Raw genomic sequence first — 26,760 nt, 5'->3', positions numbered from 1 at the left:
CGGCATTTGGTGGGGGACGCTGCCCATTCTGGGATTGAACTGAGATAATTTGAACTACTAATGCTCCTCTGGTCAGTACCCTGGGGATAAAACATATATCTACTTTACAACTGTGGTAAACTTTGGTAGTAATGGATGTTGTGAAATATGATGGGGACAGGTTAGGAAGCATGAGGAATCATAATGGATTCCTATCGCTCCATGCATTGAACAAAATCCGCGGAGCGGGCATTGAAGTTAGACGTGGATTTAGATCTGCAGACCCAGGCACTGCAATGCATGCTACGTTGCTAAATGTTAGGTCACTCTTTGGAAGTAAATGACCTTATGGAAGAATTTCATTTGGACATTCTGTTTCTGACGGAAACTTGGTTTACGGATACCTCATATGCAATGTTTCATAGTCTATTGCCAGAGGGTATCTGGTTCAAAATATTGACCGCTCTCTGAAGAGAGGAGGCAGGATTGCAGTGATCTGTAGGTCACACATTAACATTTCTCATTTTGAACCTTTAAAATGGGATGATACTGCTGAGATTGGCCAACTGGTCTTACGGACCTCGCCAAGCAGCTCTTTGAGAATACTGCTAGCCTATTGGCCGGCATGCTCAGACAGTTCCTTTGTGGAAGGAATGGACCAGCGTCTCGTTAATATAGGCAGCGTCTAAAGATCTGCTTTGCAAGGGTGACTTCAACATTTGGCTGGAGGATCCGGCAGGGACAGACTAAACAACTAAGGGAAATAATGGAGGATCATGATCTTTTGCCATTAGCAGTCGCGGCCGCCCATACACATGGGCGCTGTCTGGATGGGCTATTTGCAAGAGGGACGGGAATTGTACTGAAGGATACATTGCCGCTGTCATGGATGGACCGTTACCTAAGGATTTTCTCAGTGACCCAGAATAAGCCTAGAAAGCAGTTACACCGCTTCAAATGACGGGTAGCAGCACGTAAGCCAAAGGAACTGGAGAAAAAATATCAGGGCCGGAACTAAGGAAAGGCTTACATTTGATGGATGCTTCACTTAAATGTGATGTCTTTTCTAAACAAGGGGCTGTAATTATGGGTATTTGTACCCTGAACCCTGCCTTGAGACTAAAAGCACCTAAAATAAATTCTAAACCCCAGTTTGACAGATTTAAAGAAATTATATGGAGAGTCGGAAAGAATGTGGTGGAAACATAGAACTCTAAATGGGCAGACAAGGCGAAGACGCCTCAAAGAAGAATAGAATAGATATCTTTGGGGCAAAGTCAGATTTCCTGGAGGGGAAGAGAGATGCTGCTGCAAATCATGCACAACAATTGTTTTTAGTACTTTCTAATTCTATCCATCCAAATGATGTGACATTGAGTAGAATCATCAGTAGAGCAGGACAATCCAAGAATATATTATGGGTGAGAGGGAAGTAGAGATAGGGGAGGCATCTCGCTATCCTGAAACGGGATCCCTGAGGGAGGGAATCTCTTGAACAGCACATCATTCTGCTTTGACGTAGTTCCCGGAAGATACTATGTGTGCATTATTAATGGCACTTAAACCTACAAATGATCTACGTGTTCATCTACCTGCCTGTGCGGCAAAACGCTTGGCGCTAGACGTAACCCCCTTTATGACTTGATTAGTAAATGGGTCCTTGAGTTAGGGATAGTTTCAGCGGAATTGAAGCGCTCTATAATATCTCCACTTTTAAAAAAACGAGTTTGAACCCTGATAACCCGTAGAACTATCAGCCCGTTGCAGGTCTCCCTTGGCCTGGTAAATTTTTGGAAAAGGTGGTCATGATGCAGCTTCAGGAATACGTGTAGAGAGAACTTCTATTAGATCCCTTGCAATCAGGCTTTCTCCCAAAATTCGGAACAGAAACAGCATTGGTTGCAGTTTGGGATGAACTATTGCGAGTGTGTGATCAAGGGGAATTATCACTCCTCATCATGTTAGACCTCTCTGTGGCCTTTAATACAGGGTACCATGACATTCTCATTGAACGACTGGGGGCAATGGGGAATGTCTCAGCCGGTGCTTTCAAATGGTCCACTTCTTTTCTGTCTAGACGGTTCCATGGGGTGAAGTTGGGGGGGGTTCTTATTAGATGCCCTCACGCAGCATTGTGGAGTCCCACAGGGCTCCTTCCTGTCACTGCTACTATTTAATTTAATGTATATCTTTGCCCTGTAATGGATATCGTACAAAGGCATAAGGTCAGTTTCCAATCATATGCAGATGACACTCGGGTCTATTTCATATTAGTTGATATTGTGGAGTCTTTTCTACGGCTGAGCAGCTGTCTGACGGAAGTTAGTGCATGGATGTCCACCAACTGGCTCCAACTTAATCCAACCAAAACTGAGGTCATTATGTTTGGCCTAAAGCACCTGATTGGTGAGAATAGATGCTCCCTGGACCCCTTCCTTCTGGGATGGGAATTGAAGTATGCCAGCAAAATAAAGAACCTAGGAACCAAAGTGCAGGCAGATTTGTATAATCTGCGGCTGCTTTGCCAGGCTCTTCCATATGTTACCAAGAAGGATCATGCAGAAGTGTCAGGAGCTCTGGTCTTTTCTAAACTGGATTATTATAACAGTGTGTTGACCGGGGCTCCTGCCAGAAAAATATCTGGCTGCAGAAAGCTCAAAACGCAGCGGTCTGGTGTTTAGAGTCAAGAAGTACTCACCAATCTGAGGTATCTGCCGGTCAATCCATTGGCTGGCCATAAAGAACAGGATAAAGTTTAAGATCGGATGCATTATATGTAAATGCTTGAACAACCTAGCTCCTTCCTACCTGGTTGACCAGTTAAATTGCTACCAATCATCATGGCTTTTAAGGTCAAAGGACAAATTCTTACTGATGATTTCTCCGTCGTGTTGTGTATTCAGAGGAGACTGAGTATACGGACTTAAGCTATGGAATAATCTACCACTAGAGATTAGGAACATAGAGTCGCTGTCCAGGTTTCGAAAGAAACTCAAAACTCATTTGTTTAAATAAGGCTGAGAATGTTGAGTTAGGGACCATATAGTAACTTCACTTAGCGGGCAAAGTACTGCACAAATAGTTCTAACAGCTGCGCCTTAATACGACTGGTTTTGACATAGTAGCGCAGTACAAATATCTCAATCAATCAAGATTCGTGCGCACCTACTTCCCTTGAAAATAAAATGCAAGCAAATATGTCCACAATTGTAAATATAGCGAAGGGGGGACACAGTCCGGGGCACTGTCACCATGATGACAACGGGTGCAGAGGCACAGGGCGTCAGCAAGCAGCACGGGTGGTTACTTGAGGATTTCACCTGCCTCGCCCACAGATGCTACTATATGTAAGCATAATAGAAGAACAAAGAAAGAGCTGGATACTAAACAAGTTTACGATGTGGCAGTAGGTCAGTAGATGTACAGACGGGATGAACTATTGATTGCTAATTATCACAGACATCCAGTTAACTTTGTGTATTCATTATGTAAGAGGAAGGATGAAGCTAGAAACTTAGCAGAGGGGATGACTGGTTTGTGAGCAATGTGTGCTTACATTATCCCATTGAGTAATTCTGCTCGTTTGTCTCTCAGGACCTTTTCCATGAGTTTTGCTCCCTTCTACCGCACATTTGGGTAAATATTCTTCTTATTGTTGTTCACTTTATTTCTGGGTAATAACTTTGAGACATTAACCTATTATGTATTTATATATGGTTCCCTTATCCTCTCTTCCAGCAAGGCTTGGTGGATTTTCATTACTGGTTCAGATTCTTTAACAGGCACCGTGTATTGCAATTGTTTGGGGTATAGGAGTGAATCGTTGTGATTGTGAACGTTCTAAATATTAATGCTTGGCTTTCATGTATATATTATATTCCATTTGGTTTATCGCCTACCACACTTCTGATGAAGGTCAGTTGGCCGAAACGCATGCCGAAACGCATCAAGTGACAAGGCTATCGATGAATCCTTCCTCTGAGATGACTCATTGGGAAAGTACAACATAAGAGACGTATTATGTACTGTGTAATTCGATTGTTTGAGATGATGTCACATACTTTTGAGTACTCAAACATGTCATTTCTATTTTTAAGAATATCTTCTTTTGTAATATAAATCGATTTTCATTTCACCAATGACTGTGATTTTCTGACCATCTGTTTGAAACTTTCCAATACATATATTTGTGAACATTGAGTTGAGCATTCGAGGTCGTGTGGCAACTTCCATGAGCCTAATCAAATAGTATTGACTACAGCGGCCCTGGCCTTAGCCACACTTGCATCGATAGCTCCTACAGAAATGTAGGAATTCGGCAGAACGTTAGATTTATTTTTTAGTGAAAATTAAGGTGTGCAGCCCATCTGCCTCTGCGCTGGTCAGTAGGACTGCCACTCTGTCCAGACCACCCCCCCCACAGTAAGTGAGAGGGATACACTTTCAAAATCACGTGGAACCAAAATGGAGGCTGCCATGTGGGCTAAGAAGGAGCCCGCTTCATCACAGCAGCAATTCTGAGCCTTCCTCATGACTGATCTGAACAAAAGGCCATGCAATACAAAATGATCTGAGAACAGGATTTAAAAAACACATTGATGCCTCAATGGCTATCAAAAAGGTACACTGGGCAACCAATCCAGTGAAATGGCTTGTACCATGGCTGAAGCCAAAACAAAACTACAGCTGCCACCAACCTCCTCCCTAAAGCCAATATAGGATGCTAAAATCACCATACGACAAACATGGGGTGCCTAAGGCGCATCCTTAGGACTGGGTGCCTTACTAGTGTCTCAAGACCATATACATTAAACAAAGCAAAAAGGATTGCAATGACAGAGTGGCTTCAGGAGAAATCTCTTATCCAAAAGAACGAAGGTTAAAAAGATAAAAGTTGAGGCGCCCTAAAAAGTGTCTTCAGAATCCCCCAAAAAGGAATTCTTTCTTAGCAACCATCAACTACCTGCTGCTCTTCCCAGTGCCAACGATTGCTATCCAATGCCCCCCTGTTCTGCCATATTCTCCCATCTATTACTGACACTGCTTCATCATCCCCCCAAACCCACGGGTTGCCTGAGTTGCGTCCCCTACAACGAACTGTAGTACAGAAATGGAGATGTCCTTGCATGGGACTCTCAGGGAGCACGTGCAGGGAGTGGACTCATAAAGGGGGTGGAGCATGTTGTCACTTTCACTTTGAAGGAGCAAGCAGACTGAGTGCGATGGATCGTCTCTACTCCTTGGTGTAGATTCAACACTCGTTTGCTAATCTTCCATTGTGTAGATCTTCTGTGCCAGCCCAATAGCTTCAGCTTACTACTGTTCAAGGGCAGTGGGCAGCAGAGCAAAGCTGAACTCTTCTCCTGCAGCCAGCTCCTCGTCAGTGCCAGCAAGAATGCAGAAATGCTGCGCTCTGCGCCTAGGCCAGGGGTCTGCAACCACTGACTCTCCAGATGTTTTGGACTACAACTACCATCAGCCCTAGCCAGCACAATCAATGGTGAGGGATCATTGGAGGTAGTCCAAAACATCTGGAGAGACAAAGGCTGCAGACCCCTGCCCTAGGCTTTGACTTAGAAAAGAAGTCAGTGGCAGACGAAGAGTGCAGCGTTGGTGTGCTGCACTCTACACCCCGCCCGCGTTGCTGTTCCTTTTGCCATTGACAGCATCAGAGGGAGGTGGGTGCGACTGGTAAGAGGACAAGGACACTGCAGCTTCCCTTGGGCGTGCTTCTACGGTGCGCCTGCTACCTTAGTTTATATGCACCAGGCAGAGAGACATGGCAAAGGAAGGTTTTAAAAACATTTCTGTAAAAGGGGAGTAAGAGAAGAAAATGGCTCGCAAAAATGGCCAGATACTGCCTACAGTTTTGCAAAAGGCGTTTTCACAGGAAACTGATAAGTGCAGATGGGCGCAGATAATCGCGATGTGTGTGCTGTCCGATGCATGCCACAGCCGTTATCCCCTTTATTGCAATGACCTCACCTCACTGTGAGGGATGCCTTCAACGCACCCCGAAGTTAGCCACCATGAAAAATGAAATGCTGTGGTAAACTTTCCAGCGAGCCTCCCAATATCAGAGGTAAAGGAGTCAGGTAAGAGTGTCCAGGTCATATGCAACTTACAGAGTACATTGCAGACCTTGAAATCCAGAGACCTCGCGTCCGTGCGTTCGAATTGCAGACCCGACACGTGCGCAATGCAACAAAGGTGAGTTTGGGCATATGGCTGTATATTCCTGTGCCTCTCATTGTAACCATGTAAAATCAACTCGGTGGCGCGCTGTCTAGCACTGGCGCAGCGGCACTTCCCCTGGTTTCTCTAACCCGGTCTCAAGTGTGTGATGCTCCTGCTACCAGTCTCCGTAAAGCACAGCACTGTTCCCTCAAGTTATGCCTGCTGTGCCATATCAAATACCCCAAATAAAAATAATTATATTACTGAACCCGCATCAGAAGAATAACACATGAATACACCAGAAACCCAAAATATCCCAGTCCTTGATGTTGCACCTACAGTCATACCCAAAAACTGCCACCAAATGCCTGAAAAGCGCCCCACTGCTCGGACTGCCAGCAACTGCCTATGTACCCCCAAATGGCACGAGGCCCGTTCGTTTTGATAAATATGCGCTGCAGTTTAATAATTGGCCTTCGTGTAGATGGCCTTGGTACTAAAGGCCATGCACCGTTCTGACAGGTCTGTTTGCAGGAACATATTTGCGTAAATCCTGCTGCACTTTACTCACCTGATGAACTTTAGCCTTTGGAAGGAAACCAGGAGAACACATTTGTGAAAGAAACATGACCATTGATATGTTTGCACAATATTTTCTTTCCTTTAATATTAGCAAAATCCACTAAAAGGCGCAAAGTGTTTGTGAATTTTGGAAGCACTGAAAGTCAAAGTCGTAGAAGAGGAGGACTGCAACCGTGGGTCTACCCAACACTCATCTTTGGGGTCCTAGGTCCACACAGAGAAGAACTTGTTGTCGGGGTCAACTCTACTCCTCTTCCGTTACGTGGACTCTCGGATGGGACGGCCAGAACTTGTTATGTTGGGTTATGTTGACTTACTGCCATTTCCTTTCAGTGATAAGAAAAAAAGATGTTCTTTGGAGCATAAAAGACGCTCAGAAACATTGCTGATTTTGGTTTCAGCATCTTCCATGAGAGGAGGAGTGACCGTGAATGGATAGACGATCCTCCGAGAAAGGACTCGGTACAGCGAGCATGCTGGAAACTTCCCGAATATAAAGTAGACAGTGGATGAATTATTTTGATTGACCGTAGTAGAGAAAGGTTCCTCACCATTTTCTTAAAGTCATCTTTGATGGATACACAGAATAGAATTCTCTGTTTTCTTCAGGGAGTGGAGAATGGAGAACTTTAAGCAAAAGATGCAGGCTTATATTAACAATGACTTGGTATGAACCGGAGTGACAGATTGATTGAAATCGCGGTGATGGATTAAATTGAGCAAGCCTTCGAATAATATAGGGGAGTACGCGCTGACAGCTTCTGGCAGCTTCTGGCACTTGTGTAGAGAGCGAGCCTGATCCATGCTCACGTGGGGACCAAACGACAGCTAGCAACTATAAAACCATATAGATACCTCATAAATTGTGACAAGTTTGTAAACATATGGGAGAATGTAATCAGAGGTGGACCTGAAGAAGGTGGCCAGTACCTTTGAAGGCTACTGAAACCGGTCGACCTTTACCAACCAGGAATAAGGCCATAGTAGAGCCGATCCTGGTGCTTGCCAAAACCAAGAGCAGTGGTACTTTACTTTATTTTATTACATTTATACCGCGCACCACATACCGAGAGGCCTGAGGGCGTCAAGACAGACAAACAAGAAAAAAAAACACAACAGTACATAAAGAAGACAGAAAACCGCAAATAGCACCCTCCAACAACTAATCAGTCCGATGATAAAACAATTAATAATCTCAAAATAATTGTGGCCTTTTCCTGAATTTGATGGTTAGTCATAGTCATAAAAATCTAGGATACAGCGGGCGGCATCAGAGTATCAAATTACAATTCGAAAACCCGCCTGGAAGATAATGAAACATACTTAAATACCTAGGTAGATTACTGGCCCCACAACCCACGAGAATACAATTCCTATTAGAATGAGAACACCAGTCACTCAGATCAATCCTGCGTAGTATCTTCAGATCAGATGATCTAACAACTCCTGGCCCTGTTCTTTGTCGAAGCCATGCCAGTACCTTGTTACGAAGAGCTTCTCCAGGCTCTTTTCCTTCAGACTTCTCAATGTTTGTAATAACAAGGTTCCTATGGTCCATAACCAAGGACTGTATACTTTTCTCCTTGATTGCTGGCATTTGTGACTTTCTTATGCGCAGTCTCCAAGAATTCACTTGATTAGTTTTGTCACTCGCCTCTAACGGTTGCATGGCAGATTTGAAACGAGATTTGTGGTCAGATGCAGGGAGTATGGACGGCAGATCCAGAGATTGCTCGCTAATATCAAGGGCAGGTGCAAAATCCTTTTCATAGGTGGAATATGTTGACCCAGGAGGTGCTAAAGGGATACCCTCTGTTGATTTAGATTGTGAGGCTTGGTCTACCCTCTCCGGTTGTATAAGGACTTGGCAGGCATTATCCATTTTCACAGGCTGAAAGGATACAGCGGGGACGGGTTGTGCGTCTATCTGAGAAGCATTATTCACTCTAAGAGTGAGAGGGCGCTGATCGAACACAAGATCGTCTAACCGGTCCACCAGTGAGCAAAAATCAGAAGGAGAGTTACAAAGATGGAGCTCTTTAAGTATATTCACCTTTAAGTGAGAGCACTGGGCATGAGCAGTATAATCTGCTAGAGAGCTCTTAGGCCCTGTGTACCAAGGATGAGGTTTTATGTTCCACATATTTCCCTTTCCCTCCTAACAATAAGGAGGCTATGGGAAGAGAACTTCAACTACAAGAGAACTACAATATAGCATACCTCGGTATTACAGATCGTTAAAGCATTGGTAATATATCACATTTTTGTCTTCGCAGTTCATTTTTAGTAAATCTTTTTTAGATTGAGCCACCATAGGCCCAGGAAGAATACAATTGGAATCTTGTAGACCACGGGTGTTCGTTTTAGTTATTCATCATGTGCCTTACTTGTGACAAAAATACAACAACAAAAAAAGAAAATATTGGTATGAGCGAGTTATGTGAAGGTAGAGTGGCTGATAATGTTGATATAGAAAGGAAAGAAGCATGTATATTTCTTGTTCTGTCTATTTCATAGATCGGCGGCACACCACCCTGTCCTAGGAACAGAGGGCGGGTCTACCCGGGACAGCTAGACTTGAGTTCTGTCCCTTGGCACTGTCCTGATTGGCCACTATCACCCCTCTGAGTGTTGTATACGATTTTATGGATGTGGAGTGTGTGACATTACTCTTTGTGTGTTTAATTGTTGAGGGTTCCTTCCTTGTGTGATACAAACTGTTGGATAACAGCAGACCCCTACAGAATTGGTGTTCGTGGCCCTTATTGGTATTTTGTGCTTGATATTTTATATATCAAAGATTATTTTTTTTTTAAAAAGAGATAAGGCTACTATCTTTCGAAAGGAAAAGCGTACACATATTGGGAATGCCAAGGTTAAGGTACAAATACTAAATGGAAATGAAGTATTTCCCTAATGCATACAATACAAATTAAACCTTAATCCACATTACACCACTAGCTCACAGGACTCGCTTTAGTTATAACACGGATCGTAGCACCCTTACACATAAAGGGACCACTATGAAGCAGATCATTTATGCTGATGTCGTGTGAACCAGAAAAAAAGTATCCTGGAGTTGTGTATGGCGAAAACATTTTGGAAATTCGAACAGCCAAACTCTTTGTAAGCAAAACGTTTGTTCTCGTTATAAAAGTACATCCGCGGCCAGCAGGGAGAGACAAAAGAGAATTAAAACATAATGCAAAATGCACAACCACATCTTCAGCGCCTAACCCCCACAAGCACATGCAACGGTGTTCAGTCATGCACAGCAGGCCCAGAGGTACAAAACGAAATGAAAATGATACTGCAAAAGGAAAAATAGTACACAAAATGGACAAGATGATCTGTCACATCCAAAACGGAATAGGGCTGCTGCAAATACACAGTGCAGTTAGAGAGACAAAACAAAACAAACTGAAAAAACATTCAGTGCAATGAAAAATATTCTGCGAAACACAAAATATGCAGCCGGGCTGCCAAATGTGCACAGTAGGATCAAAGGGACAAAACTCCATAAAAATCTATTTGCAAAATATGTTGTGGATTGTCCAAGAAGACCTACGGCAACTGGCATACAATAGGGCTGCATATGTGTGTAGTAGGGTCAGCAGGACAAAACAAAATGAAAATCATTTCTTAAAAAGAAAAATACTCCATGAAATGCACAAGATGAGCGACTGCACCCAACAAACGGTAGGGACACAGTGCATACGCACTGGGGGGACAAAACGAAATGAAAGGCAGTGCCACATTAATAATATTCTGCAAAATGAAACACTGCTCTGTGAAATAAAGAACATGGTCCACCTCACCCAACAATGCAGTAGCACCGCCACACATGTGCAGTGCGGTAGGCCGGACAAAAGGAAATGAAAATCATACAGTGAAATTAATAATGTGCTACAAAACGCGCAAGATGATCAGTAGCACCCAGGAGATTTAGTGTACATGCCCAGCAGGGATGGAGGAGAAAATGAAATAAGAAATATACCAAAAAGTGAAGTATATACACTGAAAAACGTGCAAGATGATCAGTAGCACCCAGGAGATTTAGTGTACATGCCCAGCAGGGATGGAGGAGAAAATGAAATAAGAAATATACCAAAAAGTGAAGTATATACACTGAAAAACGTGCAAGATGATCAGTAGCACCCAGGCGATTTAGTGTACATGCCCAGCAGGGATGGAGGAGAAAATGAAACAAGAAATATACCAAAAAGTGAAGTATATACACTGAAAAACGCGCAAGATGATCAGTAGCACCCAGGAGATTTAGTGTACATGCCCAGCAGGGATGGAGGAGAAAATGAAATAAGAAATATACCAAAAAGTGAAGTATATACACTGAAAAACGCGCAAGATGATCAGTAGCACCCAGGAGATTTAGTGTACATGCCCAGCAGGGATGGAGGAGAAAATGAAACAAGAAATATACCAAAAAGTGAAGTATATACACTGAAAAACGTGCAAGATGATCAGTAGCACCCAGGAGATTTAGTGAACATGCCCAGCAGGGATGGAGGAGAAAATGAAATAAGAAATATACCCAAAAGTGAAGTATATACACTGAAAAACGTGCAAGATGATCAGTAGCACCCAGGAGATTTAGTGTACATGCCCAGCAGGGATGGAGGAGAAAATGAAACAAGAAATATACCAAAAAGTGAAGTATATACACTGAAAAACGTGCAAGATGATTTGGCACAACCAACACAATTCTGTTAAAATGACTCGCACACAAAAAGCAAATAAATCAGTGGGGAAATGTTTTTAAGCTTAACAAATGTTAAGGTTTTTACCTATAAAAGTTACAAAATAGAAATGTTTGGAATGACAAAATTAGGTAAAACTATTATTAAACACTGAAACCAACCTTATTAGAAGCTTAATGCACCTTCACAAATAACTGGTCAAAAGAAGGATCGGCGCACATGTGTCGTTTTACAACATAACCAGCATCACAGCAAACATGCAATACATTTTAAAATCAAATATTAAAATATAAACAAAAGTCTAATATACACATTACATTGAAAATCATTGAAATATACATGTGCACTCAAACAAGAGGCGATCTAACAATAAATATACATTCTTACTGGCAATTTCACATATGGCTCATAAATCAAAAGTCAGACATATCATATCTAAGTCATCAACAATGACTTGTTCCCCAAAGAATGAAAATCAAAAGATATGCAACAGAAAATAGTGGAAAATACAAAAATAAGATTCATTCCAACTTTTAACAACAAATGGAACTCTTGGAAATAGACAAAGATACAGATAATGCAATTTAATACACTTTATTCTGTTGCAGATGGCCTTAACAAAACACCAACTCTTGAAGACAGTTATGGAGAAGGAGCCCCCTAAGGGCTTCCTTTCTCTCTCTGGTCTTCCATGGGCGGTTCACTCCCTAGCCCAGGCATCTCTAAACCCCCGGGTGGTTACTAGAGATCGGTAACCCCTAATGTCTAATAATGGACTGGCTGGGGGTGATGGCCTAAGGGCAAATTCCCTTTCTATCTCTGTCCCTCTGGGAACAACTTGGTGAGTCCAAACCAACGTCCCACAAGGGAATGCTATTAAGAAGTGGTGCATTCCTGTCCCTCAGGTCCCACTTGGTCTTCCTTGCATGCTCTTAAACTCCTCACCATGATGTTCCATCCTTCGTTTCCCTGTCTTCTACTCTCTTCCCTTTCCTTCACCGACTCTCCTTTAACTCCCCCTCTCTCACTCTTCCCCTCTGGCCCTTCCATGTTCTCTTTCTAACTTCTACTCTCCCCACTATATACTACTATTCCCTCTGCTGTCCTGCTAAAGGTCTCATCAGTTCCCCAGTCCATGTCGGGTTTGCGCAATGTCTGGATTGCTTGTTTGCTGAGCGGATTGCACAGTGGCCCTGCAGTTCCTTATGGCTCTCTCCTGGTTGGGATGCTCATTATCTCCACCACCAGGCCTTTTGGGTGATGTAGTCCTATAGGACAAACAGAAACTGGCCAGCATTGCGTTTAACAGGTGTGGGGCATAGAAAAGGTGGTACATGATTCACATAGCTAGGCACAGGTAGAAGGGACAGAGACTGTGGCCCTCCCAACTCCTACGCACCACCTCTGCAGCAGGGCTGGCTCTGGTAAAACTCCTGTCAGGCCTCCTGCCCCAGATAGAGAGGGGTCCGTATCCTCTCTTAACCGTGTCCGGTCCCTATCCCTGTCACAATTCATGACTTTTTACGAAAGCCTGATCCATCAATAATCTTCTTTTCCCTAATTTCCCACAGGTTATGAGAAAGAAATAAACAATGAATGCTAAATTGACAGAACAACTTGAACATTTAAAAAAATGGGCCAAATGCAATGCTTGCAAGCGTGATCAAAACATGACTGGCTATAGTAATCCAAGAAGTGGGTGGAAAACCAAGATCAATCATCGAATAACAGGGGAAAGTCAGTATGTTTTTTTGGTTCACAATATGTCTGTCAGAAATGGTAAAGTAAATAACATGCTGCTTAAAAGTGAGTGATTTTGTAGCATAGGAGAATGATAGAAAATTCATATTATTACCATACAAATCCACCAAAACAGAATTTGGCGGTGCAGGAAAAACGGTGGTTATTCTGTTATCACCAAAAAAAGTGTTGGTTCCAGAATTACTGCCACTTTTTTCCAGCACCACCAAGCTTTTCTTTAGCCATACTTTCCTCTTTTGCTTAAAAGACTGGATGCACATTCACATTATTACAACATCTCCTTTTTCACATTTTACGTTCATCTTACAAAGCCTGGCCAAATGTGGCATCTTCCTTTATCTGTAGATATGTGGAACAATAAGGGTACTTTAAGATCATTCCGATGTTCTCATTAATAAGTGTGTGCACACTCACACACAGTATGCATCGGAAAATAATATTGACAGGTATGCACTGGATAAGAAGCCTGAACATAATGTAAAATGTTTATAAATGATACACAATCAATTTAACAAAATCAATTTAACAAAATAACATAAAGGAGAAAAAAGAGAAAACCAAATGCTTGAAGAAAAAAGGATAATTTGTGAGACTTTCTAATCTCACCATGTACATCTATATATATATATGTACATATGTATTCAGTGAAAAGACTTTAGTTATGAGATAGTTCAGATAGAGCAAAACCCATGAATTCCATGGGTGTAGGAAGTGATGAAAATCTTAACTCAGAGTCAGTCCATAAAGGGCACCCGTAATGTAATTTATGATGTCATTGTTGATCCCTACTGTGAGCACAAATATGTGTCCTTAGGCTGAGCAATAAAGGGGATTCTGAGTTGTTTGTTGTCAGACCCACCACATTTTGTGGGATGTATTATGATGAATGAGTCTATCTTAATTCTCTCTTTTTTCAATTAATTTCAGGGGGTTTGTTGTACTATATCTTATCCATGGCCCACTGCCATGGCCTTTGGTTGTGGGCACTGCCCACCCTGCCACAATGAGGAACAACATCCATGTCCCACGGGTCATAGGGCCTCATTCCGAGTTTGCCTGTCCACTATTAAAGTGTCGGTATACATGTTTAACGCCACTTTACCGGACTAGCCAACTACAGGTTTGCTGGTGGGGCACCTGCCTTTCCTCCATCTAAAAGCTGGAGGAAAGGCAGGTGCCCCACCGGCACAAAAGCCATCATTACCGACACTGGTATTGCCAGTGCCAGTAACAATGGCAAATTCCCTCATAGAGCCCTATGGGAGTTCAAAGAAAGCTGTGGTTTCTTTGAATAACAATTCTAAAATTGGATGCATGCCATGGACAACTTTAAAGTCTCATATACCCTTATTGGCCTCAGAGAAAGCCCTCATACAATTAACCAATACACATTTCGGGATAATGAAACAATGATGTGGGGATTTTAGACAGAAAGGAGAATGACCAATCTGCAAAAAGGTTGCAACAATTGATGGGGAATGACCTATCAGGGAACACCTCAGAAAGCACGCCCCACTGCAGGAACTATAAAAGGGGCTGGGAAAGTACAGTTGGACAGCGAATAATAGCAGTGTTATACAAAGTTGTACATCTCTCGACCAACTAGGAGCACAGAAAAGGACACATTGGGACTGTAATTTAATTTCCCCCATTGAATGGAACCGAATGTCAATATAATACAGGTCAAAAAACCCAAAACACTTCATCCGCACCTAGGCGAACCTGTCTCTACTGTCTGCGATAGACAGAATGCACTAAACAAGAGGTAGAGATAGGGATTAACACTTAAGAAATTAAATAGTAACTTACTACTCCTCCCAACTACTCACAGTCCTGAAAACATGGACTTGATAGCCATAGTCTAAAATACACATATAATTTTATTTCATTTACTATACAAAACTAAAACATACTGAGATAACCCATACAGTAATGGTCAAATTCAAAAAACAGAAACAACAAATTAATTTTGTCATTGTTTGCCCTATTGTATTTTTGTATCATGTTTTTTAAGAGTGTTCTGTAAATTCCATGTCAATGGGGTCATTACGAATATGGAGGTAGCCATGGTGCTATTAGCGCCATGGCTACCCCCATACCGCATACCGGGTCCGGGTTCCCTGAATGGGGAAATATCAGGCCATTCCAACCTTGGAGGACCCAGTATTTCCCCATTCAGGGAATCCATCCCCATTCCCATTCGAGCCCCCATAGGGCTCAATGGGAATGGGGACCATGCTAACAACAGGCCTGTTAACAACGGGCCCGTTGTTAGATCCCTGGTTCTTTAGCGGCTCCCACTAAGGACGCCTGGTAAAACCAGCCGCCCTTAGCGGGACCCGCTAAAGGACCTTGTAATGCGGTGGTAAGGGGTTAACGGCACCGGCACCCTTACTGGTGCCCTTAAACCCTTACCGCCAGCCTCGGAATGAGGCCCAATGAATTTATTGTTTCTGTTTTTTGTATTTGAACATTTCTCTATGGGTGTTTTCAGTATGTTTTAGTTTTATATACTAAATAAAAAAAAAATGTTTTATAGACTACAACTGCCAAGTCAGTTTTTTCAGGACTGTGAGTAGTTGGGAGGAGTAGTAAGTCACCATTTAATTTCTTAAGTGTTAATCCCTATCTCTACCTCTTGGTTATTATGGAACTGAATATAACACTGGGCCTCATTACGAGTTTGGAGGCAGCCATGCCCTTAATAAGGGCATGGCTGCCTCCAAACTCGGGTCCAGGTTCCCTGAATGGGGAATTACCGGGCCATTCTGACCTAGGAGGGCCCGGTATTTCCCCATTAAGGGAACCCGGACCATCCCCATTCCCATTCGAGCCCCCATAGGGCTCAATGGGAATGGGCATGATGCTACCAACGGGCCTGTTACTAACGGGCCCGTTGTTAGCATGCTGGTCCCCTCGCGGGACCCGCAAAGGATGCCTGGTCTGACCAGACATCCAGAGCGGGTCCCGCGAGTGAATCTCGTAATGAGGTGGAATGGGTTTAATGGCGCTGGCAACTTTATCGCGGCCGTTAAATCCATTCCGCCAGGGTCGTAATGAGGCCCAATTTCTTAAATGTGTTTGAAAGGGTTAATGAAGTTCTATCTAAGGGTTGCAAAGATATAGGTTGGGACATACCAAAAAGCAATGTCCCCTGTATTTTTTGGACACTCCTCTCACAACGGTTCACCCCACGGTGGGGGAATCACAGCCTTCCTACCTCGTGGGTAATCAACAATAAAAACACCAAAGGGGGGTGATACATTGCGTGTCCCAAAGTTTTATCTCACTAAGACCTGTGTTTGGTACCAATCATAATTTGGACCATTGAACGGGGCACAATGTTTTAGCAAACAAAAATATGTTCCGTTTTATTATACATTTTCACACACGTTGATATAATGTCATAAAACATTACAAATAATGGATAAAACCATAATATGATACACAGATGTATCCCGAGATCATACAATATGAAATCACAGTATATCAATATATTGAATTTCAACAACACGGATGTATGAATCAGACTTTTTCTCGTTGTACAAAAAAGCCCCACTCGTACAAGTTTCTGTCCTATAGGGGCAATTACTGCCAGACATTCATCAGGGGGACACATTTTCACTTGTGTGCATCGTGTAAAGGCTGGTGGTGAGTTTCAACCTTCTTTTGCCTTGCTCTTCCTGCAGGTCCCTCATGGGATAAAGACACAATACCTGACAATCCTTGCAGGTACAGTCACTGTGCCTAGCGGGCACTGCATGTGCATTATCTGTGCCCAGGCCACGGCTAAAGAAGAACTCAGGCCCAGTGACCACTGAACATGGAGACATATTGCTCGGTTCCAGGTAATAATGTCCCCACAAAAATATCGCCATGCAAAAATATCGCCGAAAAATGGCCGTTTTTTGTGGGGACATTATTGCATGGAACATGTGGGGGACAACCCTGCAACCCCCAAACCCTTTTGTTTGTTTTTGGGTTTTTTTTTGGCTGCCCCTATCCCCAAATATATGGTCACCCATATAATATTGCCACGACCTTTTCCTGGCGACCATATACATGGGGATAATATTACCTGATACCTATTGCTCTACCATTAAAAAACGAAAACATGAATAAAACGTGTTAAATAACATTATAGTTAACCTTTTCCTTAGCAAAACCTTTAACATTTACTAAAATTATTCAATTGATGGGGCAAACACAACTGACCGTACTCCATTCAAGCGCAACTCATGATGTCACACATAAAATCAACAATGCTCCCCACCCCCACTGCCTTAAACTGCTGGGGAAATGCTGCTGCTTGCTATTTCCCCGAGGGGTTGCCTTTCTCCTGCAGAAATCGAAAAAATATTTGCACGTTTGTTGTGTGAGAGGGCAACTCCTGGTGAAACCAGGAAACATAGTTTTGCCCTCCTTTTTGTGACCCTGTCTTCAATGAAATTGTTTGGTTAAATTGGAAAAAATCTTGGGATCTTGAAACTCCTAAAATGTGGTTAGTTCAAATGTTCTAAGATCTAGTTTGCCCGACACCATAACCATGAAGTGGCTTCAACCGAAGATTGTTTACGAGGATTTGTACGTTTTTTTCAACATATTATTTTATGTAACCATACCAGGGAAAATAACCTTTGGTAACAACGGCTTTTTAGGGATTTCTTTTTTCAGGATATATTTTAATTGGTATCCAGTCATTACCTCGAAAGCCAAACCATCGACAACCATACTCTTGAAAAATAGCATTGACAAAAAACCATCGAATGCATTTTTTTCAATGGTAAAGGGTTTAGTTTAGCAAAAATGGGTTTTAAATATTAAAAAAGGGTGGTTTGGCGGGGGAACCCCCCATCAAAAAAATGCATTCAATGGTTTTTTTGTCGATGCTTTTTTGTCAAGGGTATGGTTATCAATGGTTTGGCTGTCGAGGCAATCACTATAAACCCTTTAATTAGGCAGCCACCCTTATTTCAATGCCCGCAGAACAGTGTACCCAGGGCAGAATCTTCCACATAACTATAACTACAGAAACACTATTGCAGCCTCCGTAAAATAATTGTGCTTAAGTAGAAGTATTTTAAAAAGTAATTCTGGGAGATATACATTCAGTGGCACAGTGGCTGCCGAGCACAGCCTGTGGCCATGCCTAACAGCTATTGCAAGTGGTGCTACAGGTCATGGGAAATGGCTGTTGGCCATGGTATAGGCACCATGGTCACAGGACATGTCCAATGTGTACTTCAGATTGGGTCACTATGCACAGGGCATAGCTGAAGGCCATGTTCCAGGCCCAGGATCCTCCCTTCTTTTTCAGAGCTGCTAGAGCGCCAGGGGACCACTCAGGTGGTTATAGTGCGCGGTACAAATATCCTTTAACATTAACATTAACATTAACAGTGACTTCTAGAGGTGGCGTAAGGGCCATGGTGTCCTTTGTGGCATATGTGTGTGTTTAATAAATAAAAGTAAACATAACGTAACCTGCATCTGGGTCATTGTGCACGGGGTACGGGTACTGTCCTGTCCATCTGTCTTGAAAGGGGGTACTACATGTATGGTCACTATTCATGGTGCATGATTGAAGGCCATACACTGGGTACACTATCCACTGGGCATGACCATTCCCAGCAGGCACTGAACGAGATACAGCCACAAATACCTGTTCAAGAATTCCATCTGTGTGGGTGGGTAGATATAACTTTAGAAAATGTGTACCTTGCTGGAACCATCTCCTGACATTATCAGCAGCTGTGCTGCAATGGAGGCAGGGCAGGTTCGAAGGTCACATGTGCATTTTTTTAACACAGCTGCTAGAACAGAAAGTTCCAACAGACAGAGTTGGCTTTTAAAATGTATGCACTTCTGGTTCAAAGTAGCATAATTGTGTACACCAGCAGTCTGGTGTGGCAGATGTTAATATCTAAATATAAGCCTTGACTAGTTTTGACATGGTGGCTGCTGAGGTTACACAATTATATAGCCGCAGGCATGTGGTGTCATTTATTGTCAGCATGGTTAACAGTGACTCCTTAATGACACGGCCTGTTGTGTATTAAGCTCTCTGGGCTGGGTGTACTGACAACAACCATGTTGGGAACAACCCAGGAAGCAATCCCTTTGATCCCACTGAGAAGGGTTGCGACCTTCCTCTAGGGAATGGGAACACTCCTTGGGAGCTCATCTGGGAAAGGTTGCTTCAAAGACAGTCCTGTCATTAAAATTAGCCACCTCTCAGCATGGTGCTATTTGCTTGAATCCTGTTGATGTAGGCAGACAGACGGAGGGGCAGGGTTAGAAAAGCCCTGGAGAAAGTGTTAGTCCACAGAGGGAGTCTCATGACCTTCGATTTTGCTAGGGCTCCCAAAACCTCTGCCCTCCTCCCTACTTCCTGCAGACAAGACATTCTGGGTATGACCCCGGAAGGCAAAGGACACTTGTTACAGAAGCAAGGATTGGACACTTCAAAAGAAGCTTGTTACGGACCAATCCACTGTGGCATTCTGCCTATATAAGGAGGGGGGTATACCCTCCCCTTAGTTGATTCATCCTTGGACAATGCTTGAAGAAGGATTCACTGGTACCTGACAGGAAGATCAGTCTGCTCCTAAATCCACTAATAGAGGGTTAAAGACCGAGAGCTCCAAGGAAGAGGAAAGCTCTTACATTCCATGAGCCTAATTGGGATGACCAGCTGCCCCGAACAAGGCCTACTTAGCTGATGCACTTGTACCCATTACCCAGCTCACCAGAGGTGACAGAGCCTTTTATGTTCTCTCTACATCCCTTCCCAGTTTGTAAGAGCAGAGGAAAGGACTCACCTTTCTCCTGTGACCCTGGACTAGGTCTCCCAGCAACCAAAGAACTGAGGATGTGACCCTTAGATCTCTCTTCATCTCCAAACTGCTTTGACTCTTGTTCGGGCACCTACAACTCCGTCGAAGCTGCTGCAAGGTTCAACTTTGACCTCGACCACTGCTGCATGTCTGAGTTTCATGTGATACTGACATCAAAGCTCTGCTATGTCCTCAGCTGAGACCTACTGCATCTTCTAACATCCACAACTCAATGCACATACCTGGTTACCAGCCTCTTCAAGCCCCAAGCAGTCTCTGCTGCAGTACCACAATGTAGTGTTGCCAGATGGGTCCACTCGCTACTGAAGTCAAATCTCTTCTTCTATGCATCTGAGACCACTGAGTATCTCAGCCCACTGAGCCGATATGGTCAGCAGTTCCCAGCGCCTTTGACCTGCAAGCCTCACTGCTGCTGAACAGCAATAAATCATTGGAACTCATGGCTGCTGCCCCCGGACTCCATCCCGGCTTGTTGCTGAAAGCGCCCAGATTCCTGGTTCAATGCCCAAAAGCCTGGCCAAATGCTTTTGAAGTGGCCCTGCCCCACTGGCCTACCTTAAAGAGCCCCAGTGACTTATAGGCCCCCCTTTTCTACCTTTTTCAAATACATTGACATGAATGCTGATATAGATTGCTGGAACTGGTTGCTTGAGCACCCCAGTCTATCAACCAAGAGCGCTGCTTTATTCCAAAGTCTCCATTCTCTCTCTTTGCACTTACAGTAGTGTTATTATTAGGTGTGTGCATTTTGTTCATTTAATTAAATATCCTATTTTCATAGAGACTTAGTTGGACAGGCCTTTTGTTTTGGGATCACTGTACGATTTTTATTTGGATTGCTTCTGTCCCAGCTTACAACCCTCCTGAGGAATATGGTCTGCCATCAGCCTGCACTACCTCAAACAGTACATGACACATGCCTGTTGGACTGTGCCTGTTTTGCCTTTATCATTTATTTATTTATTAACATTTTTGCATTTTTAAAGCGCTCACAAAGCCCGCGGGCATCAAGGCACTGTTACAGGAATTGTTTTTTGTGCGTGATTGTTTTTTTTGTCTTAGTTGCGTATTTATAACGCGCTTAAATACCCAGAGGTCTCTAAGCGTGGACCGGGGAACAAACCTGTATTGCTTCGTGTCGTCTTGCTTCCAAGGCAAGCAAGTTGCCGCTGAGCTATCCTCCCGGGACTTTGAGATCACTTTGAGATCATTGAGATCACTGCTGGTTTAGAAGTCGTTTGGGGCTTAGTAGGCACTTTAGCCACTATTTATCCCTGTACTGCTGCAGAGTGGTAGTCATTTGAACTAATGACCTGAGGTGGGATAGGGTCATTGTCCGTGGAGCAATCGTGAAGGCAATGTCCAATGGCCATGCCTAGCTTCCAGTGCAGGTAAGGTCACTGTGCCTGGGGCATGGATTCAAGCCATAGCCAAAGGTCACTGCAGGTAGTATCACTGCACGGGGCCTGTCTGAAAGCCATGATTCAGTCACCATAGATGCAGACCATGCCTAGATGGCACTGCAGATATGATCAATGTACCAAGGGCATGAAAGCTAGGCCCTGGATAGAGATGCTGCTGGGCACAGCCACGGGTCTTGGCCAGTTGCTACTGCAAGTAGGTTCAAGGCATGTGGCATGGGAATGGTGCTATCCAACTGGTGCTGCATGTAAGGTCACTGTGCTGGGACAGCTTGTAGGTTGACTGTGCACCGGGCATAGCAGAAAGCCATGCTCGGCATAACCACAGATGATGGCCAAGGGCTACTGCAAGAAGGGTCACTGTGATTGGGACATGGGCTTTAGGCACTGCCCTGCTAGGTAAGTACTGTTTGTAAGGTCACTTTGATGGAACATGACCATCAACCTCCATGTGAAGCTCCTGGGTTCCATCCTCACAAGCCACAGATTCACATCCACAAATACGCAGAAGATACACACCTCTGCCTGAAAAAAGAATCCATCAAACACATCCATCTACTCCAGGCCTCTCTATTCCTGAGTCCGATCTGGATGGCAAAGGCCTGCTTCAAACCAAAGCCCAACAACTGAGGATTCCTGCCCCACCACAAAAACACTGTAATCCCAACATCCAGACCAGGCATTCTGCCATGAACCTTGGCGGCTTGACCCCGTGCAGCTGATACCTGTGATGAGTCTCTGAGATTCCATATGGACAGCTGTCCCTCCTTCTAAACACACATAGTAATGAAAACTCAGACAGCATGGCACCAACTATTCCGCCCATGGAAAATGAAGCGCTTCCGATCAGACACCAGCTTCAAATCCACCATATAGGCCTTGGTCCTATCTCACCTGGATGTAGGCAATGACCTGTTCAGCATCCCACCCACCATATCCACCACCATAGACCCTGAAATAAGTATCCTGCACGCTTCTGCATATCTCATCAATGTCTCAGAAAATACGACCACATAACGCCCACACTCATGAAACTTCTCTGGTTAGCCCTTTGAGCACACATCAACTTTAAAGTCAACTGTACACAGATGTCACCATGCACACTCCCATCTATCCGACAGAAAAGGTCACCATGTCTGGCAGTCAGGGCATCACCAGAAATCCATGTCAACGTTGAGACCAATGCCCCAAGAATGTGTGACCTCATACCCAACACCATCATACTTGCTTCCACCCTTATGCAATTCAGAGAAGAAATCAAGGTATTCCTCTTCAAGGGGCATCTTCTTCTCACCCCATAAGATACACCTTCCTGAAACTACCCAGCCCAGTAGCCCTACTGCCAACCACCCTTTACCACCCACCCGATTCCACCCTCTGACCACCAATAACCACTGATACATGTTCCCCACTAATTGTAAATGTTAACTTTTCCGAATTGCCCTAAGAAGTGTGGTAATGAACGCTACGTTGTAAGCACTGTTCCCCTGTAACCATCAAATATATACACCTGTGACCCCCAACCTATGTACAGTGCTCCATTTGTTCACCAAAGCAATGTTTGCGTTCAGTAAATAACCAAAATAGAACAAATTGGCAAAAATGCCCCAAAGAGAAATACTACTGGGTGGGTTTCTCTCCATGGAGCAAAGCAGAAGGCCTGCTGTGGACACAGTATATCCTCTAGGCGTGGTCGTAGTCCATACCCAGCCAGCACTGCAGGCAGGGCCAATGAGCCAAGGCCAGGGTATGACAGATGGCCAGGCCACGTGAAGAGTGTCTTTGGTCATGGCCCCATGCCATGTCCAGCCAGCCCTGCAGCTAAGGTTGCGATCTAGGGCATGGCCACAGGCCATGCACAGAAGACACAGAAGGTAGGATCGGGGTTCCAGGGGTATGGCTAGACACCATGCCCTGGGCACACTGCTGCTGGACATGGTCCCAAGCAATGACCAGGGGCTCCTGCAAGTACGGTCCCTGAATGCAGCATGGCACACAACATGCCCAGCTAGCGCAGCAGGTATGGTCACTGAACATGAGGCATGGCTGAAATTCCTGATGGACATGTCTTGGGTACAGAAGCCATGGTCATTGGGCACTGTGGCTAAGTCATTGTTCCCCTGACGCAGTACTTGCTAGGCACTGCCACAGGCGATACCCAGCCCGTGCTGATGGTACATCAAGGTGCATGGAGCATTTTGTAAGTATATGCAAGGTGAGCGATGCTTCCAGGGCATGACCACAGGCCATGCCCAGCAGTATTTTTTCGTGGTGGCATAAAGTCGCTGGTCATGCATAATTCACCTCCTACCCTACACAGCTCAAAACATCACACATGACGTTAAGACTGACATCAACAAAGATATCAATACGGTTACAGATCATGGGCACTAGGCAAATGGCTTGCCGTGCAACCCCTCCAAGACACAACACCAGACCGACACTACCAACATGGCAGCATTTGCTGGATGTCAATGCATTGGAGGGACTCAAAATATGGTTGTGTTGGTAACCATAACTAGCAGATGTTAGTGTTTTAGGGTGTGCAGTGTCACCACAATGCCCCTTGAAATAACCACGTATTCTGGGAATTTGTACGTATTTTTTTTATTAAAATCTTTTCATTAGTGAAAGAGAAATTAACATTACAAAAAAAGACAGGAACACAACAAATGCAAAACGGGTGGACCACAATCCAGGCCGGGAGGTTCACATGTGGGGAGGTGGAGGAGGGTTAAAATAATCACATGTAGAAAATGCGCCGCACATATTACACTCCTTAGGGTAGGTGAAGACAAACGTTCCTTTATTCGGCAAGCTATCTGCCTGCCTACCTTTAGTACTGACCAGTCCAGTTAGGGTCTGCAACCTTAGGCTCTGCAGATGTTTTGGACTACAATTCCCATCCGCCCCAGCCAGCCTTGTCAATGGTGAGGGATAACAGAAGTGTTTGTTCAAAACATCTGGAGGCTGAGCCACCGGCTGCAGACTGCTGATCCTAGCTGGGAAATGTCAAATGGAGACTGTACATGGGAGGGCAACGTAGCAGAGGGTATCTGACCAAGTGGGATGGTAGCCTTGAACACAAAGGGAGGTGTGCAGGCGACCTCAGAATGGTGCTGACATGCATAGAGTATACATCATGTCACTGCGCGTGCCTGTCTGCGCGCGTGCGTGTGTATTGGTGTGAGAGAGTTCAAATGAAAGGCATTTTAGAAACTCGAAGGTCTGCCAATGAGCATTTCTACCGTCAACTAAGATCCTAGGAGGAATTCTGCACTCTTCTCCGGCCGGGTGTTCGCGCAAAGAGGCGAATTCGCCAGCCAGCTGCAGTAAACGTGTAGGCAGGCTGGAAGGATTACAGCGTTCAGAATCAGACCCCAAGAGCGTCTGTGCCAATGCACGACGAGTCTGCAGTCCCCTCTTTAGCGCTGAGGGCATGCACATGGCTTCAGAATGCAGAGCCGCCCACCGGCCCATCATTCTCTGAACGGTGGGTCATTCTAACTGCACATACTGAAAACATGCATCCACAAACCAGCACCGCCTCTACACGTGGAATCAACGGGCCGCAAGGCCATACTGTGTGTGCTGACCTGGCAAAGGTTGTGTTAGGGTTTTACAACCTGCCCCATGTTATAAAACATGTACGTGACCCGTGAAATTGCTGACATGTGTGAGCCTTAGTTCGCCACCTGAATTTGCAACTTTATAACTTAATCACAGTAGAAAGTAGCTCCTTAAGTGACACCGTATTTAAAACTGTACCGCAGCCAAATGGCACGGCTCACACACACACACACACACACTCTCCCTCTCCTTCTCCCACTCTCCTTCTCCCTCTCCCTCGGGCTCTATGCTTGAGCTCAAAATAAACTTAAGCATGGCTACAAAGGCATTGCCTTCAAGCAAAGCACACTTGACAGACAGTTCAAGCAGCCATTGAACTCCTTAATCTGTTAATTAACACGTATAGGACATTTCCAATCCAATGACATTGAGAGGATTCACTGCCAGCCAACTTGCTGAGGAGTGTAACCGCAGTTTATGGTGAGGAAGAGGTGCTCAATCACGTATGAACAAAGATGCCCACTGGCAAGTTACCCCGCAACACTGACCCCCACTTCCATGGCAAAAGCCACCAAGGGTCTTGCAGTCAGCCGTTCGTTAGTGGTCCTTTTCCACCGCAAGTGTCAGTACTCTAAACCAACCAGCTTACAGGGGCTACACCCGATGCCCTCAGACCACACTTGCTTCAGAGAAGCGCAGAGTCAAGGTTCATTACCCAGAATGCCATAGCATAGATCTGGCAACGGCCTGTCAAACGAGTCTAATCCGCCTGAATGGAAAGCCCAGGGTGCAAAGATATCACAATGCGGGAAGTCCTTGATAAGGACTGAACATCTCATTACCACCCAAAGGGCACGATGTCATTAAAAAACACAGGCTGGTGGCATTATATGCAAAGAAACGAATGGACCTTGTTACAGGGATGTTTGCAATTTCATACAAAATACAACAGCGCCTCGAGGCAGTCTCGGTACTTACAGAGCTCATGGACTCCGGGGTTGTCACTGAACTCCAGAACGTACAGGATCCTCCCCTGGGTGCTGCGTCCGATGCTGTAGATCCGGGTGACATGTGGGCACTCGCTGTGGACGCTGTAGAGGGCGTGTGCCAACTCTTCATAGCGGTGGTGCAAGAAATTAACCGACGCCGCCGCCTCAAACAAAAGCAGGCAATTCACCAGCAGCCAGAACCGCTTGGCCATCGCTGCGGCCTTAAATCCTTACTGTTCAAAGTCTCCTTTCCTGTCTCGCTGTTAGGCAAACGAAGAGAGACTTGCACCCAGCAGACACTGCTTTCACGGCTCAGTGCCTGCTCAGGTTGTGTTGACCTCCTCCTGTACCAGGGTGATTTATGCTTGTTGAATCAACACTGCTCTTTTTCACTACCGTCCTCCACTGAACAACAAAAATGTGGCCCCCCAACTGACCCCTCCCCCCGCCCACCCGTTGCAGTTAACCCTTGTGGCCTGAGTGATATTGCCCCACACGTTGGGAGCTCTAAACTAACTTCTGTTCATTTATTAACAGAACAGTAAACAGGCCCCCTTAGCCTATTAACTTTTTCCATCCAGGAGAGTTTCAGAAAGATGTCTTTGTGTGCATTCTAACAGGGCACAGATTCATGCAAGAGAATCGGCCACGTGTGGGCCAGGGGCTCTTCAAACACGAGGCCCTTCGCGCTGTATCACAAGGTGCC

The 26,760-nt window shown here is 44.5% G+C and overlaps 1 protein-coding gene across 1 annotated transcript in view; it reads right to left on the bottom strand.

The window, feature by feature from the left end:
* The window catches only part of CPN1 (carboxypeptidase N subunit 1), a 391,203-nt gene extending 364,786 nt beyond the window's left edge, over positions 1-26,417 (bottom strand). The window contains exon 1 of the mRNA XM_069611516.1: positions 26,044-26,417. Coding sequence (XP_069467617.1) covers positions 26,044-26,266 — 223 coding nt within the window. The 5' untranslated portion in view covers positions 26,267-26,417. The remainder of the gene's footprint in view (positions 1-26,043) is intronic.
* Between the last annotated feature and the right edge of the window lie 343 nt (positions 26,418-26,760).

This window comes from Ambystoma mexicanum, chromosome 8, assembly GCF_040938575.1.
Source record: "Ambystoma mexicanum isolate Mex_15411 chromosome 8, UKY_AmexF1_1, whole genome shotgun sequence".
Lineage (NCBI taxonomy): Eukaryota > Metazoa > Chordata > Amphibia > Caudata > Ambystomatidae > Ambystoma > Ambystoma mexicanum.
The sequence above is the reverse complement of the archived record's forward strand: the minus strand, read 5'-3'. Positions and strand labels throughout refer to the sequence as shown.